The sequence below is a fragment of the Lissotriton helveticus genome, chromosome 9, assembly GCF_964261635.1.
Source record: "Lissotriton helveticus chromosome 9, aLisHel1.1, whole genome shotgun sequence".
In the NCBI taxonomy this organism is placed as follows: domain Eukaryota; kingdom Metazoa; phylum Chordata; class Amphibia; order Caudata; family Salamandridae; genus Lissotriton; species Lissotriton helveticus.
This window is the reverse complement of record NC_136070.1, coordinates 1,039,966,818-1,039,985,667: the sequence shown is the minus strand read 5'-3', so window position 1 is coordinate 1,039,985,667 and position 18,850 is coordinate 1,039,966,818. Positions and strand designations below refer to the sequence as shown.

At 43.1% G+C, this 18,850-nt stretch overlaps 1 protein-coding gene across 2 annotated transcripts in view; it reads left to right on the top strand.

Annotated features, from left to right (window-relative positions):
* The window catches only part of ATRIP (ATR interacting protein), a 289,338-nt gene that overhangs the window by 91,807 nt on the left and 178,681 nt on the right, over window positions 1-18,850 (top strand). For both annotated transcript variants that reach the window (XM_078661380.1, XM_078661379.1), the window contains exons 6-7: window positions 1,730-1,893; window positions 10,113-10,199. In XM_078661380.1, the coding sequence (XP_078517506.1) occupies window positions 1,730-1,893; window positions 10,113-10,199 (251 nt within the window). The remainder of the gene's footprint in view (window positions 1-1,729; window positions 1,894-10,112; window positions 10,200-18,850) is intronic.

Below are 18,850 nucleotides of genomic sequence, written 5' to 3'. Positions count from 1 at the left end.
CTCGATGGGTCGTTTCTATTATGCTACAGGGATTGTGCAGTGTGAATCTCACCAGGGTTCTGGGGGGGAGACATGTTCTTAAGTCAAGTGCTATTAACCAGACAGCTAAGCTCTTTGTTTTTAATGTAAGGAGTAAGGTGTCATAGGCTACGTTTTTACTCGACAGGCGTTCCACCTCCACTAAATCAGAATGTATTACTGATAAACAGTTACGCTTGTGTCAAATCCAGTGTATTTCCTTATTTTCTAATGACTCTTCATCCTCCCTATATGGAGAGAGATTGATTTTAGGGATATTCACCATATACACTTTCCATCCCACTGGCCTGGGACTACCATTTGTTTTTATAGTTGGCAGGGGTCTGCCTGCGATCAGGAGAGCTAGTGAGTGGATATCGCTTCAGCTGTGCAATGTAATGGTCCTGCTCCCATGGTGGTCCTGGGGGCTGGAGTCCTGCTTCCCCGGTCCACATAGCTTGAAGGGTCTCCCGCGCCACAGGAGCCCTGGGTGGCTTAAGGCACCTCCTGGCGCGGCGTTGGCGGCTATACTGCTGCAATGCTGGCTGGGGGCTGGAGTCCTGCTCCCCGGTCGGTGTAGCTTCTCCTTTGCAGTTGCTCATTTTGTGGCCATAATGGACAGCAAGAAGGGAGACAACCAAGGCATCATACATAGTATTTTACTTCCTTTATACAGCAGTGTTTAATTCATCGATGGATGTGCATTTTATGTCTTGATAAATGTTGGATTTTGGGCTATTGGCCGGACAGACGCCAAACCGGTCCTCACAGAATCGTGTTCAGGCTAATGTCCTCTGTGAAGGCCATCCCTTGTTTTTCTAGACTCCGGATTTCTCTGGTGACTATTTCTGCAACCTGCTCTACATGGAATGAATGTCTACCTTCCCTGGTTCAGTAGCGCATCAAAGATCTTTCTGTTTAGGGAATGTTGCCTCAGCCACAACCTGGTTGGGATACATCTCTTAGAGTGCATCATACATGTTGAGACCAAAGCCCTGAAGGAGGCTGTAGGAGGGATGTGGAACAGAAAAAAAGTAAATTAATATAAAGGCCTACAGTGTACTGCACCATTCCCTTTTTACAGCATGCGTTGCTTTTCATCGAGTTGCTGTTGGTCGAAAGGTATGTTGTGACGTAACCCAATTTGAAGACTTGTATTTGCTCTAATGTGCTAGCATCTGACAGATCAATGTACTTTGCAGATAACAAAGTGATTAGTCAGTTCAGAGCCTGGTCCTGTTGCGAAACGTTTTATTGACAATTGAGAGATACTCACGATTGTAAGGTTTTTTTTACAAATGATTTCCCCCAATTGTGCCACTACCTTCAGTTGTGCCACATGACATACATTTACAACTCAGACAGGTTGCCCGAAACTTTTCAGTGCATGTTATCATCTGCCAAGCTTCTACATTACCAGTGTTATATTTGTCGAAGAAATAAAATAAAAATAGTAGTTTGCTTCTACTCTGTGTTATTTGAAACCTGTACACAATCTGCCACTTCCTCTGGTTTGAAATAGCTTGGGGGGGGGGGAGGGGGTTGTCTGTCGTTCGGAGAGTATAATTTGATGGTGCCAGGAAATAGGAGTTGGACATCTTAAAACAAAAACACTTTTTATGATTGCTGCTGTGTCACCACCTGTTTTTATTGAATATTTAATTGAAGCATTTGTAACTATGCCAAAGTTTAAAATGGTATTTTTCTGTAGTCCCAAAAAGGGTTCACCAGGAATTTCGAAACCAGAAAGTTGTTCTTCGTCGCAAATTGGAAAAAATAAATTTCCTACCAAGGAGTCTTTCAGTGCGGAAATGTCCCCAAAAACATCGATGCCATTAGCCCAGCAAGTCAATCGAAACCTCTTCAACAAGGAAGGTAAGCAGTCGTGTAAAATTACACCGCATGCTCTACAGTAAGCTCAGCATTCTACAATCTGTTGAAGCAATTTGGAGGCTTTTCGTCATGGAATTCCAGTTTCTAGTTATGCCAATGCAAAAGTACTGATTGGCTGTTCTTTCTGTACTATTTTTCTTCCATTGGCCTTGTTTTCACTGTCTAACAATTTCTGATGTGTGTTAAATGATGCATTTGATAGACAGGCAAACAACAATTAAAAGTTAAGAAACAAAATCAGGAGTTGCCATAAAAACAATGTAGCGACTACATTATGAACGCAGGCATGACAAGCAGCACAAATGTTGACCTCTAAATTATTAAAGAAGTTGTGTTCTCATTACAGAGTTCACATTCAAAAATGGTTCTTGATGTTACATTTTCCTACATAATTTTTTCCAGAGCACTAACAAGTTTGTCCTCTCTGGAGTCTTTTTCAGTTTTACTGAGATCCTGACAGAAGATAATTCCCATGGATGTCAGAAATATTGAAAAAGTACTGTCTACTGCCATGGTTTTATTGCTTCTTAAGTTTTACAGCGTTTCCCATCACTTGTGTGTAAAAATGTGTGATAAATGAAGGGAGAGTAACATTATTTCTAACACCTTTATTTCCACATACAGTTACACGTAAGAGCACTATAGGGGAGCATAAAAAAGCAACCTGTTGTGAATCCATGTGTTTGTAGCAGGCTATGCTTGCATCTTAGACTGAAAACTGAGAACACTGCCGCCTCTCATTGGAAAGACTATTCAAGTCACTTACATTTAGGTTTGCAGGCCATTCCTTATCTTGTTTTTAGCTGGCAGATGCAGGATTCTGATGTTACCTTTCAGCAGATTGTCTATTCTCTTTCTTCTCCTCAGATTGTCTGTACTGTGAGCCACAGAGTTGTAGAACTCTGCATAGTTTTGTTGAGGTGGGGCCATCTTTGTCACATTGACATCTACAGTAATCCCCCTACAGCGGAGTGGGAAAAGGCCTTCATAGAGGCAGACTGGATTCTAAAGAAGGGAAATCATTCCCTACCCAGAATAGAATACTGGTATTAGCAGAGCAATTTCACCTTTATCTGAATCGGCAACAACTGGCAGTGAGGGTTATGGGGAAGCTGATGGGTATGATGGCCTATGTACACTACTCATTCCAGATTCCAAGCTACAAATGAGAGCACTGGAGGGGTGTTTGTACCACTTAGAGTTCCCAATTAATCCAAAATTCCATTAAAGTTTTAACATTGGGCAGCCCACGTATGTTTTGTCGTAACATCGACTTTTTCAAGGCTGCAAATGTATAGAGTGTGTACGATAAAAATGTGGACATTGTTGTTATATATAATGATCTAATTAATAACAAGAACATGAGAAACAGGAAGGTCAGATTTCCCAGACACCAGTGGCCAAATTACAATCCTGGGGTCATGAGACTCCTCAAGCCGGGTAATGCAGCATCGAGCAGATTTTTCCACTTCTCAGGAGAGAACCCAGTTTTCAAGCCAAGAAACCCCAGTTTTTGTAATATTCTCAATGCACGAGAAGGTTGGAATAGACACCCTCTACGTCAAGGAAACTTACTGCTGCTGGCCAAGCTCCTGCAAGCATTCCAAGGCAAAGGATTTCTCATGTATTCTCCTTGCGGTCCCACACTACATGTTCCAGACCCTTATCTTAGTGAAGCATGAGCATCTCACAAGCATAAAAACACCCTCAAAGAGGAAAACTATCTTGAACGTGAGTAACCTAAATGACTGTGAGTAACCTAGGGCCTGCTTGTGCGTGCATAACTCAAGCCAGACAGAGTCAGAATTCAAGATGGAGTTACGGCACGTTAAAGCTAATAGTCGAACGTTCATTTCCCAATGGACAACATAATGCACACTCGGAGGCAGAGAAGTACATTCCACACATTTCTCTCTCTCAATCTTTCAAACTCACATCCCACATGATCTGTTCCAGGCAAGGCTGTTTTGCTCTGTGCTAAGCACTTCTACTCTTGAAGTTGTAAGGAGTCACGAAATGAAATCACAAGTGTGCACATAAATGATTTCAAGATCCAGTAAATTAAAACACATTGTCAACTAAAACAATTTTAGTCCAAGGTAATCACACTATCCCAATACATAGGAGTGCATTCTGTGGCTAGTAAGATATCTTTAAAGTTGCCATTGCTGCATGGTTGTCTATATTATTAAGAGGAAGGAATATGTTCTAGTTAGATTTGGAAGACATCATCAAGGATCCACAGCCGACAATGGTGAGGTTTTCAATTAGTGTTATTTTTAGTGTTTTTTGTTTTTTTTACGATAACCAGACCTCCTCCAATTTTACCAATTCAATTATTGTTGATGAGAAAATCAGGTGGGTTGGCTTTGTGTTATGTTGGTGCAAAATCTTTCCCGAGCCATACTACTGTAATGAAGGTGAGGCATCTTGAGAGTAGGGCAAAGATTATGAAGTACATTTTGTTCTTGTTTCTTGCATTGAAGAGTACGTATTTTAGATTTTGTGTTTCTTTCTTCTTGTCATAGTGCTTTGAATGGGATATGCTGTGTAGTATGGGCGGAGGAGCAGGGGCATAGTGTATTTTGGTGAGGCTGGGTATGAGAATTTTAGACACACTTGGGATATTGTCCCGCAAAACCACTACTTGCAGTACCACCCCCTATCTTCCTGTGTCACATGCCACCTACCAGCCCGAGGGACGCCCTCCCCAACAACTCCCCCCCCTTTTACCAGACCTAGTCTGGACAACCTGGCCATATGGTACCTTAACACCTGCTCGATGTTTAAGCACCAATTAGAGATTTTCTATCTTTTAGACTCCATCAAGCCAGACATACTCCTCTTAACTGAAATCTGGCTAACAGCCGAATCCACCCCGGACATTCTGGCCGCAATCCCGGACAACTACTATGTCCTCCAGGCTAACAGGCTTGAGAGTAAAGTGGGGGGGAGTCGCGGCCATAATCTCCCAGTCACATAATTTCACTTCTCTCACCACATCAACAATCCCTTCTGTTGACAGCCTCCTTTTTAAGTTCGAATCTAAAGCTCCTCTTTTACATGTGCGTTATTCTACATGCCCACTGCCCATATGCCTAACTTCCCCCAATTATTTGGTAATCTGATAGCTGAGCTGGCTATTAACCATGCTAGAATCCTGATCATTGGCGATTTCAACTACTGGCCGCGTGAAAGCCCTTGCTCGGCAGATTTTTCTGATTTGCTGAATGGAATGAACTTCACCAAGCACATCAAAGTAGCCACCCACATAAAAGGACATACCTGGATCAGGTCTGGACCGCCAACCTTGATATCACTGACCTACAGATCACTCCCTGCACATGGTCTGATCACCATTTTATTTCCTTTTCCGTCCCCAACACCCCAGCCACTAAAGTCCCCACATCAGAGTCTTCCATGGTCAGGAACTGGAGCCGGGTAGATATCACAACTCTCTGCACTTTCTTATCCACCTCTTTGCCTTGCACCCCTCAGCCCACGGGCCTTTCGGTCTCGCCGCATACTCAGGCAGAAAACATCAATGCCTGGTTGGCCTCGGCAAGAGATAGCTTCACTTCCCTGAAAAGAATTAAAAACAAGAGGCCCCATGACGCTCCGCGTTGGTTCACCAAGGACCTCGTGGATAAGAAACTTGCCTTGCGCCAAACTGAGCGCAAGTGGAGACAAGATTACTGCCCATCAAAAAATCCATTTTGACATCAGCCCTCAAAGATTATAAAATTGCCATTCTTACAGCCAAATCTGATTATTTCTCCTTGAAAATCCTGGAATCCACTAACAAAGCCAAAGACATCTTCTCCATCGTGGATGAACTTGTGAAACCCGATCGTGTCACTGTTAAACCCTCCCCCTCACAAACCCTCTGTGATTCTCTTAATTCCTATTCATTGATGAAATTACTAACATAAAAACTAGTATCCCCAAGGCCACCTCACCCACTGATCCTGGTTACGTTCATAGTAACCCTTTTCTCTTTGCCCTTTTCCCTCCGATTACTCCGGTTTTCTTCTCCCTCCTTAAAAACGTTCGCTCAGGCTCTCCGAGGGACAGCTGCCCTCCTCATATTGCCCAGGAGATTTTTCTCCACATTCCTGAACCTCCCCTATCGCTCCTCAACGACTCCCTCACCACGGGCATTGTCTCCAACCTCTTCAAAACAGCGGAAGTCGCACCTATCTTCAAAAAAGCAGGTGCTGACCCTCCGGTACTCAGCAACTACTGCCCAATATCGCTGCTACACTTTCTGGGTAAAATCTTGGAGGCTTACATTGCAAACTGCCTGAGCACATTTGTGGAACACTCCTACTACTTGGATAGACCCTCACCAAGCCGGCTTTAGGCCCGAACACTCCACCGAGTCTATTGCTCTGGCTGTCCACGATGTACTCAGAAAGGGGGCCGACCAGAACATCACGCAGGCATTGGTGCTCCTGGATTTGTCTGCGGCTTTCGACACCGTCGACCACAATTTGCTGCTCGACTGGGTCGAGAGCGCCGGCTCCGGGACCCTCCGTTGGGATAGATCACCTCCTTTCTTAACAACCGCTATCAAGCGGTTCATCTCTCCAGCTTCTCCTCCTAGAGAAAAAAAGACTGACCTGCGGGGTCCCCCAGGGGTCCTCCCTCTCCCCCATTCTTTTTAATCTGTACATTCTCACCCCGATTTTTGATCTCCAGAAGAGAGAAGTAGTCACATTTAATTATGCTGACGTCCTCCAGCTTATTTTCAACATTGACTCTTCACCCTCCTCTATGGAGAACTTTCAATCAACCATGACCTTCATCAGTAACTGGATGAACCTAAACCAGTTAAAGCTTAACCCCGACAAGACGGAGCTGGTCCTTACAGGGTCCCCAGGTAATCCATGGAACTCTAACTTCTGGCCCCACTCCTTGAGATGCCCGCCTTCCCCAGTCAGCTCGGTCAAGAGCCTAGGTGTTACTATAAATAGCGATCTTACCATGAAGGCCCAGATCAAATCGGTGGCTTCTGTCTGCCTCTTCCACTTATGAAGAATTTGGAAAATCAGCAGACTCCTATCATACGAGGCTCTTATTCAAGTCACCCTGGCCCTCGTTATGTCACCTATCGATTACGCCAACTCACTGTATGCCGGAATCCCTGCATATCAATCGCACCAGTTACAAATGGTACAGAATCAAGCCGCTAGGCTTGTCCACGGCCAGCCGAAATTCAGCCACGCGAAACCCCTGCTCAAGAGTCTTCACTGGCTCCCAGTGACCCAGCGCAGTCTCTTCAAACTTGACTGCCTGATTCACAGAGCCTTGTCCTTCCACGGATCTGTTTTTATCGCCTCCAGAATACAGCGCTACGTTCCATCTCGTGACCTACGCTCATCCAGTTTGAACCTTTTGACCCCTTGTCTATTTAAACAGAAAAAACACGGTGGTCTAAGATTCTCGTCCATGGCACCACATTTCTGGAACTCCCTCCCCCAGGATTGTGCCAAATCCCCTCCTATCCCCAGTTTAGGAAATCGCTCAAAACATGGCTTTTTTCCTCAGACCTACAACTAGTTCCCTCCCGCCGCTTCTGTCAATGCCTCTCCGCCTAAGCGCCATGAAACCGCTGGTGAACGTGCACTCAACAAATAATTTTATCATATCATATCATGTTGTTGCGGTTTTGTTGGAGGTGGAAGGGAGGTTGTTAGGTTGTAGAAATGATAAGTTTGAGATATGTTTGTGTGTGTGGACTTTTGTGGTGGGTAATGGTTTTGCACTGATGAGTCTGGTGATTTGAGTGGAGTTTAGGGAGTGGGAAGGTAAGATTAGAAAACCTTGTGATCAGACTTTCGCGCCTTCCCTTGATTTTTAGTTTCCTTCCGAAAAGTGACGTGTTTACTAGTTCTTTGGGTTGTGGTTTTTGAAATGATATATTGTTTGTGATAGCTTGTGTGTTGTTGGTGTAGCTGTTTTAGTTGCTGAAAAGGTTAGATGGTTGATGGGGTGTTTTATTAATAGTTAGTCATTCTGTGAATGTATTCAAGGGATGGCCATTTAGTATAGGTTGAGTTTATGCAGTAATAACAAAGAAATATTTTGTAAGTGAGTGGTTGCTTACCTGAAATACTCATAGTGGAGATGCAGAGTTTCTGGCCGTAGGCACTTTCCAGGCCCAAACAGGCAACACCCTTAACCTGCTGCCTTTTAAGTGGTTGCCCTGAGCCCTAGGGTTAAGTAAACCTAGTGATCAGGTGACCATGGACCAGTGGGAACCCTACGCATAGCCAATCAGAACCCTAAGAGGCAAGTCATTAGTCATGTTCATCCTATATGTGGCCTTGGTTGTTACTGCTCTGTTAGGTAACATTGTAGTCTATTAAATCAAACACAATAGGTTGTTATGCATCACACATACTGAACTTATGCATGTCAAGTTAATCTTATGAATAAAAAAAGACGCTTGGTGAAATAAAATATTTGCCTGACATTACACAGTTTGGTCAAGCAGCAAAGTCAGTTTTTCTGGCTTTACGTTGTGCATGCCAACCACTAGATGGTATTGCTTTCTCCTGTTTTACATCAGATTTAGTTTTTGTTCATGTAATTTATATGTTCATACAAAAACAAAGGGAAATAACAATGGTATGCAGTACACACTTGTTGCAGTACATATAGGAGAAGCAGTAGCATCGGGTGAATATCGCAACAGATGAGGTGAAATCTTTCCCGTTTCAGACATACATGTTGGTAGACATATTTTATAACCAAAGAAATACTAGAACTTCATCAGGGCTATTGATCATAAACGTCCACATATAAGTGTAGCAGAAGCATCCAAGGCTTCTTGTGTCACGAAACCACATGAAAGGTGGATACCGCTTGTAATATTATAGTGGTACACCACATGTCTAGTGTCAAAGGATGAGGGGGGCCACATGATGATGGCCCTGGTCTAATAACCAAAGTACAGGTGCCCGTTCATGTTTGCAACTGACTAACAGATTAAAGCACTAAGGAGGGCTGAAGGAAAGACCGGGGAAAGAGACAGAGCGAAGTAGGGAAGGGACATTGGCTACACTGGGCCGGGCTTGCAATATTTGCCGGAGCTTTCATCCGGATGTGGGCAACAAGTCGAAATACACCCCAGTTAATCCCCCATGTGGCAGGGGTGGTCTTCATGGCAAAGTCATGGTGGTTTACCTTCTTGTAAATGCTGTCTAAAGCATCCCACAGACGTCTGAGACCTGCAGTGCAGTGTATGTACAATGTTACCAACCCCTCTGACCGAGCACAGCAAGTTCCACCATTTGTCAAAGGCGCTTGTGGATGTAGCTTTCCAATCCGGAAGTACTGTCTTGGTACCCAGGGAGAGGAAGAGGTTCACTAGGAGGGTTCCTTGAGTAGGGATTAGCGTGTATGCCCAAGGCTGTTGTTAAATAAAAATAAAATACAAAAATCATTTCTATTGAGACTCTTGATAGCTCTTGGATTTCAATGTTTATCTTTGATTCTCGTTGCATGGGATTAGAGCATGGGTGACATGCAGGCACCATGTGAAAGCTCGGCTTGAGTGCCCAAGAGCATTTCACTCTGAGCCAAAGATCTGGCCTGAGCCTTTAATGGCTCACGCATCTCTACTGCAGTGGCGCAAGGGGATTGTAAAGTCTGACAGTTCCACATGTTGGCGTGCTGTATCATTTGCTTTAAGAGCTCCCGATCCCGTCTGGCACCTGCATTTATTCTAATAGTGAGAAATCTGCTGTTAGAGTATCTAGGAAAGAGAGAGTTGTGAAAGGTAAGTAACTTATTCCTTTATGGTTATTCCATTGTTTGGGTTGTCTCCTCGAAAATCACTTAATAAAGGAACCCTGCACCTTTTTATTTATAAAAGACAGTACAATACACAGTTAATTCTTTCATAGTTTTAACATTTGAAAACCACTTTATAACTGATTCCCAGATGCAGAGGACACTGCGGACATCATAAAATGTCACTATTTGAACATGGATTCCATAACACTCTATTTAGGTTCAGCAAGAGCAGCATTTACGTCTTCGGTGTGCAGTCATATTGTGAACTTGTACATGTGCAACTGTATCAGTTTATCGCTTATTGGCATTTTCTTCTTATCTAAAGCGGCATTGTACGAAGTCTACCAAAACGTTGAAGGATATTAAATCTTACCAGCAGAATATTCTTTCTTTTGCAGACCCCAAAGTCCTGCTCCCCGAAACCAATCTGGAGAAGACTCATGAACCCATTTCATACGCTTGTGTTCAAAGACAAAATACTCAAGGTAAACAAGAATGGCAAAGGGTTCAGTACAAATGTATTGCAGATTGTTTGTTAAGCATATTAACAATCTTACTACCCAGACCGCTGCAGTAGCTATTGAATGGGGTACAACTATTGCTACTTTACTATTTCCTCTAACACCCTGTACCTTCCTTGTAAGAAAGCCGGCTGTAGGAGAAATGCTTGTGATTTTAAAATGAAAAAATACTGCACTATACCACCATCAGAAATGCTCTGTTCAGCGCCAATCCGCCCTTCCTTTTTGGTTATCAAATATTGCTCGGAATTCAAGCAAGTCGTGCTTTTAGTCCTTGTAGAATGAGGATTACCTGATATGCTTGTAGAGCGCAGGATTTCCATGACTTGAAGAGGCCTCATTGTTGAGAGGGCAATTGGGAATAAAGATGTCAAATCTGGAATTTGTTCACAGCACTGCAGTAGGTTTTTTAGATGTGTTTTAAAAAATGGGAAGGCAAGAACTGTTTTCTTGTGCCAAATCCTTCCTCCATTATTACAGCTTATTTATTTCCAGTTCTCATATAGCGCTTTGTCACTGGAGCGGTATTAAAGCGCTTTACAGAGAACCGAACAGCTTCCATGAAAGTGTTAAGGAACACCAAAATATGGAAGGTGAGGAGAGACCCGGGGGTAGGGAGTGTTTCATCTTCTATTTAAACTCTTAGCGCATGGCTTGGCCATCTTATAAAACTACACTTCTATTCATTTATTTATTTCGCTTTTTAGCTACAAGTGGTTTTTTTTTTGTGTTGCGCCTGCCGCTGTTATGGGGCAATGAATCTGAAAAGGCTGCTTTCAGTTAACTAGAAAGCCCATATCAACTGACCCATGTATTCCCACACTCTCACTCGCCTTTCCTCTGTTATTTTTCTCTTTTTACAATTGCCCTGTCATACTATCTCTGCCATTAACCAGGTTCAATTTCTAGTCCCACCTGCACGGTATCTCCAAGTTCTCTTCCAGGGGATACTCATTAAAGTCATAAGCACTGAATTATCTCCGCCCATGAGCGGGAACCCGGAACACATAACAATATACATATATATGTGTAAATATATCAAAAAGTACATTGTACTAAAATAATTATACACATATACATGTATAACAACCATAATATGCAGCCTAACATATACACATAGGCTAATAACGCCAACCTTACACACGTTCTCAAGCATGAAAATATGCTAAATATAAATGCAATAAACAGGCATGAGCCCAAAATGCATTTCATAACCATGAAAAACTTTTATTTTCATCGAAGAACCTGTTGTAAACAGTTATTAGCCTAAAAGGCTGCATATGAAAAATTGTCTGTGTACAGAAAATCAGACTGGCACCCTGCCTTTAAGGCCCCAGAGAATCTGCACACTTTGCCTTTAAGGCCTCTAGGAGAACTCTGTTCCCATCATGCACCACAGGTGACAGTTAGGTCAGTTCTTTTTTCCGGCTTGTTCTGTGAGGAACCTGGAACTTGAGCTCTGCTCATTTGTAGTATTTTCTGTCAGAAGTTGGTTTTTTCTTACCTTTTTTTGACAAAAGAATATTTTGGTGGTGTTTTCTATCTTGTTCTGACTAACTGTTGGTATTTTTTAGTCAGAATGCCACCTTTATTTTACAAATGTCCTTCCTGTGGGAAGAAGATGTCCAAAACGGATCCACACTCTGTTTGTGTGGTGTGTCTTCCAGCTTCTCATAAGGTGGAGGATTGTTATCACTGCCTCAACCTTTCTAGTAGAACTTTAAGAGAAAGGGAGAAAATGAGGTTGCTGGGCCTCCTGGAGAGAGAAAACCGTGGTGAGAAGAGTTCCAAGGGCTTATTCTCCTCTTCCAAGCCTTCTTCTCATCCTAAACGTCGAAGATCAGCGTCTCCAGAAGGTAGATCTAAGAAAACTCGACTCCAGGGAGCGTCGCCGTCAAAAAAGACAGTGTCGACGTCGAAGAGGGCTCCGTCGACGTCGAGGACTTCGCCGGCAAGGCAAGGTTCAGCGTCGAGGTCGCCGTCTAAATCTTTTTCGACGTCGAGACATCTGGTGTCGATTGCTGTAAAGACGACGTCGGGGGTGCCATGTCCGACGTCGAAGGCTCGTGAGAAGTCGACGTCGAGAGAAGAGAGGCGTCCGACGACGAAGGTGTCGACGTCGAAGGATGGTGTGTCGACGTCGAAGGATGGTGTGTCGACGTCGAAGGATGGTGTGTCGACGTCGAGGAAAGTGTCGACGTCGAAGGAGAGACCGAGGTCGAGAGAGAGACTTACGATGTCTTTGAAGAAGAGGTCGATGTCGAGAGAAAGGACGACGTCGAAGGAGTCGACGTCGAGACCTAAAAAGAGAAGATCAAGGTCTCCATCGCGACATAGGTCGATGTCGAAGTCTGCTTCGGGCTCGAAGCATGGAGTGTCTAGGTCTCCCCCACCCGAACATGGGTCGGCGTCGAGACTATCCAGACCGGCCTCTCGGACCTCAATTAGGTCTTTGTCGAGGTCAGACATCAGTCCAGAACATCTGTCTTCTCCGCGTGGCCAGCAAGACGACAGGTCTGCGGTGGGACAAGAAGTAGTGCACCAGGACTCGTCTGTGGTGGCTCATTCGGGCTCAACCTCAGGACAGGTGTCGGATGATAGACAATTGGTGCCCAGACAACGGACTCCATCTGGCTCATTGTTTTCTGAGCACAGTGTAGTTTCCAGAGCCTCCAAGTCTTCAACTGGACTGCATATTGTGCAGGTGTCACCTGAGGCTTCACCTGAGCGTGTAGGGCGGCCTATTAACTTGTCACCGAGGTGGCTGGAAAGCCTGAGACATTGGAAAATGCGTCCAGATGCAGGACTGATGGGGATGAGGGCTCCGGTCCCTCAGACGGAGCTGCATAGAAGATCACGCTCTAGGTCCTTAGTGAGAGAGAAATCACGTTCACGGGAGCGAATGAGGCAGCGATCGGCAACTCCTCCGAGGCGGAGTAGGTCTCCTTCCTCATCTTCTACGTCTTCGAAGTCTTCTTTAAGATCTTCCTATAGAGACTATTCTCCCACAATCTCATCCACTCCCCCTTCCAGAGTGTCTCCAGTGGATGATTTGGGCACATTTAATGATGTGTTGTGTCGTGGGGCGAATAAGTTCAGGATCAAGATGGCAGTACCTCAAATAGCAACGTCCGTCATCTTTGAAACCCTACATCACAAGACGACTGGTAGACCTCTTCTACCGTTAGTGCCCGGACTAATAGAACCAGCAATGAGAACTTTCTTAACTCCGGCCACGGTGGGTTCTGGTCCTTCTAGGATTGCTAAGAAGTACAGGGCTCCAGCAGAGGACCCTTTATTTTTGCGTTCTGACCCTCCTCCGGATTCACTTATTGTGGCGGCAGTCAGAAAAGCACATTCTGCGGCATCTACCTCTTCTGCTCCACCTGAAAAGGATAGTAAGAGTATGGATTCCTTGGGGAGAAGAATGTGCAACACCTCAGGTTCGGTCATGAGAGTGGCCAGTGCGTCAGCCTTATTGGGTCGCTATGATCGTCTGCTTTGGGACTCAGTGACTCGTTTTGCAGATAAACTCCCTAAGGAGGATCAGAAAGACTTCCTGGAAATAGTAGAAGAAGGAGGATTGGTGGCGAACCAGAGTATTAGTGCGGCTGCTGATGCGGCGGATCTGTCAGCTCATGGTTATGCACATGATGTTTGTGCTAGACGTACGGCTTGGCTTCGCCTTACGGGACTTAAGCCAGAGGCGCAGAGAAAGATGGTGAATTTACCTTTCAATGGTTCGACTCTTTTTGGCTCTCACGCTTGAAGGAAATCAAAAATTCCATCTCAGGGGTTTGCACTAACACCTGATCCTTTAAAGCAGCATGAAAAAAGTTGGCACAGAATCTGTAATCAAGAGAAACATATTTATTAAATTACAACAAGTGAGGCCATGTCACACAGAAGCCGCAGCACTCTGTATGAGATGGTCTGAGGACTGAAGGCCACAGTATCTCTTATATACCCTCACAGGGGCTAAAAAAGGGCAGTACAAGTGCACATAAGAAGAGTTACACACATAGATGGTCATACAGAAAATGCACAGTCGACAAGTAGGAGGAGCTAACAGTTTTGCCAATGCTAGCAAGCACATCCTGACAGTTACAGAATATTAGCAGCTGCAAGCACAACTGAGCATGTGCAAAGTAGGAGGAAGAGGCTAAATATACCGAGCAGAGAACAGCAAGATAGGACTGAGTACATGGTGAGCACATGGCCATCTAAAATGGCTGCCAAATACAAAATGGATTCCATAGAAAGACAATATAGTCTCTAAATACAGGATGTCTTCTGCTAATGCTTAATCTAATCGCTGCTAAATTACGACAGACGACCCTTTCAGCATTAGCTGAAGACATTCCCATGATCCAGTAAGAACATAGAAAATAATTGTACATTAATTTTCACAATTTATCTATATCCTAATTCATTGCTAGGGGAGCATTTTCCAGTCTAAACATTTCACTAAGGGTATCAGCAGGAATCCAAGAAAAACGGGCATTGGATCATAATAAACATACAGACAGTAGGAGAAAGCAATGGCCACTATTATAAACAGAATTATAATTTTTCCTGGCCTGAGCTAAAGCAAATCCTAAAATTATCTAGTAGACATTTTCAGGGCTCCTATGCATTTCAGTGACTATTCATTTTAAATTTCAGAATAGCTAACAGCTCATATCTAATAAAAACATTTTCCAATTGACTGTTACATTTTCCTTTTATGATGGCTAGAACATCAAGCATATCTGGGACCAGGAGGACCACAAAGGGCCATAGGAATTAGGACCAAGAGCTGCAAAGGGCTGCTCTTCAAAAATGGGACAACTAAAGGGATACATTATTGACAAAAAGAAGTCCTTGGGGAAATTGAAGCCGTTGTGCAACCAACCAGAGGGGGAGTCTTCTCCCTGTGTCCGTTTGAGCCTCACAGGCAGGCTCTTGTTGTTTCCACGGTGGAGCTGCACAACTCGCAACTCAAGAATCACAGTCCAGTTTCAAGGAAAAAAAGTCTCTTCTTTCAGGATAGGGCAGTCACCCAACAGGCAAATGCTCTTAGCGATCCTGTCCAGTGTCTCAAACAGTGCACCACTTTTCTTCACTTCAATCTAACAGGCACCAGAGACACAGCACTTGAACCCTAATCTCAAGTCCTTCCCTGTCTCCTATATTGCTCTGCTGGCACACTGCTCATTCATTGGGGCTACACATTTGCATCCAGTGTACCCAGGTATCACTTGACCAACAAACAAAGGTGCAAACTTGTATTCACATAGGACCAGAAATCAGAGGCCTTTTTCTAGGATCTCTGAAGCAACCCTTGTTTCAGAAGGGGTCACCTCAAGCAAAAGCCTCCTTGCCATTCTGATCGGTCTGTGACTCTCAGCTGGGCATGATCCACGATTTCTCCTTTCTGATTTGTGACCCCGTCTTTCGCTCAAAACAGTGGCAGGGGTACACACTTAATCACAGGGCTTCCGCCTTCACTGAGGTCCTAGTTGCCAGCAATGCTTGTGCTGGTTACCTTCACTTTGGTTTCAAGCTGCACTGGTGCTGACGCTGACTCCCCAGGCTGAATCTGATGTCCTGGCCCCTCTGGTAGTGGTTTGTACAGCAGCAAATATCTATTGGTGGACAGAACAAATTGTCTTTAGACAAGGCACAGAAACAGACTATCAACAGAGTGTTAGAAAATACTTCCTAGTCTTGGGATGCCCCATATATTAGCAAGGCACCCAAGAACCACTTCCATCTATCTATGTGAGAGTAAAGAAAAACACAGGCTGGACCTATTGGCAAGTATACAAAAAACAATTCATTGCAGGGGATTTGCAAGCAGGTGGCCTGCAATCTTCAAAGGAGTGGCCATACACCATGGGACTATAGTGATCTAAAACAAAATACTGTAATTGTCATAGAGTACAAAGACAAAAGGTAGTAGGTAAAACAGCACCTCTAGCCTCTTCAATTGGGTTTCCATGTGAGAGCATACCCTCTACCATCTAAAGGAAAACAGCTACATAAAAAATTCTGTTTGAGTGGATGTTTTTACACATAGTGACATTGTCTAAGGGGGTAAACATACTTTCCTCAATGATTAAGTCTAGGTGTTCCTAAATTCCTTATCTAGAACACCTCAAAAAGAGAAATCACATAATACAGATTATCAGGGACATGTAGACTAATTGTGCGTCAGGTGGACTATATAATACAAAAGCTAATAGCAATGTAGAAACAACAGACAAGAACTAGAGTCCTGGTATTTCTATGATTAGGACACATCTGATCCCACCAAAAATTAAAGCAGCAGGGAAAAAGAACTAAAAACCAAATTAGAATAGGCATTTGAATTTGTCATACTAAATACTCGTGAAAGTATCTCCTATTGAGGTGGACAACTGATCTTACTATAATCTATCACTACCCTAACAGTCAGACTAGAAAACATCAGAGTAGGCCTGAAGAAATTTTGAAAACCAGTTTGGTCATACAAAAGGGAATTACACATATTATAGAGGAACCTGATACATCACTGTAGTCTGGAAATGTAAACCTCTAAATGGTGAAAGAAAAACGAAAAAGAAAATAGGACCAGAACACAGCTAAAATCCCCAAAAACTAGGCACAATGTGACATCAATCAGGGGAGAAGTAGCAAAAGAAAAATCTATAGGAAGGACAAAAAAATGACTTGGGTGATAATCAAGTTTGTGACATAATGCCAAGAGCATGGGTGATACAAAAAAGTCAAAAATAGTACACATATTATAACTCTACCGCTGGCCACTACACCATCTACGGTAATCTCAGCTAGTGATCCCATTCCTTCCTTTCTCGGGAAAAATGAAACCTGGTTTCCTTTTAAGACAGAACGTCATTTAACTAATACTATATAGGATTTAGGTCACCTTACATAAGAGTCACAGATCTATAATTGCATCCTTAGGTCCAATCAAGGAAATATAAATGTGAGGCTGCCTTTTCCTTAAGGGAAAAGAGCAGTAACGACTAAAGGTGGCACACTTTGCTGTATATATTATAACCACATAGGCATGCACTTGGTGAAGTGCTGTCTGTTCTTGCTCACAATATAACAATATCATATATCATAATTTAGTATCAGCAAGTTTTACCACTTAACAAGTTTTAACCACTGTTGCTCAAAGGATATACATCGTCATGTCATCCCTTCACAACACAGCAAAACTTACAAAGGCAACAACATGGATCACAAACATACATAATATAGGACATTTCATGCCAAGCCATCAGATATACTTTGCTATATACCGAAGCACAGAAAAAACACAATAGCATGCAACACCATTTCATGCACTTTCTGCACAATAAACACTCCAATAACATTAAAAAAAACATTCGGGCCCATTTTAATTTTGTCAGACTTATACCTAAATAACACCTTCTTTTAATCCATCCTCACCCTTTTGACAGCAGATCAAGCAGTCAGTGAAGATCAGCTGTCAAATATAACTTACTGTGTCGCGTCAGACACACAGGAAAAGCAGGGAAAATTCATGGAAGAAATGCAAAAAACATGAAAATGCACAGATAATTCATTTCAAAGAAGTCATAAAAACACATCTTTGTTTCATCATACAGCCAATACTTCACATAACACGCAAAATCTCAAGTGGAACCACCCAGCTTTTGTAAATGTACAAAATATCTTAAGCAAAAACTCTTTCACAGCCTCTGCGTGTCCCTTACACCAACCCCCCAGTGTAGGCCCTGCTGTTTATAAAAAGCCGTGTCAGGAATGCACTCTTCAAATTTTGACGTGAATGGCTCTTTTGCGTGACGCTTTTCCAAGCAATCATTTCACCATTTGTTGTCACATACTCCTAAGCCCCCACCACACTGACCTAAAGGTCAAAATCTGGCTGGAGCACCAAGCTTTCTTGTAACCTCCCTGGGACCCTCACTGTGAAACTGACAAAGACAATAAGTCTCTGCAAGTCTGTGCAATAATCAACCCTATTTAAAAAAGACATTTTAAATATATTACTTCTTTTAGAGAACTACAATTTATTTATTCTCAGAGCATTAACACATTTACTGTGAATAATTCATGGAACATAACAACACACCATACCAGCTTCAGAATAAATGTGTGTCACTGTGCCATGCAATGTTACACATTTTATCAACCTTAAATGAATGAATGGCTCAGTAGGCCCGCTGAAGTCAAAACCTTCAACCTTGATATTAAACATAAGCCTCTGCGCTGGGCACATTAACTCACTAAGCTATGAAAAAGCAAACGTGCACATTTTGTATTATACTTGAATGTATGCATTCACTGAAGCCTAAGGCAATATAAAACTAGTTTAAATGGCAAGAAAGCCTTTTAAAACGGTCTATTTAACTCAATATCGTTTTTGCAATTTGAGGTACTTAAAAATAAATAACCTATACTTGTGTTACATATTAATCATCCTCAGAATGTTCTTTACAGATTGCAGAAATCAGACTTAGACATATCTCATGTAAATCTTTAAAAAATGAGTTCTTACGCCTGCGCCAAGTGAAGGTCCCATACATAAATGTCCTAATTATGCAGTACTGCACAACTTAAATTAAATTATAATGCTA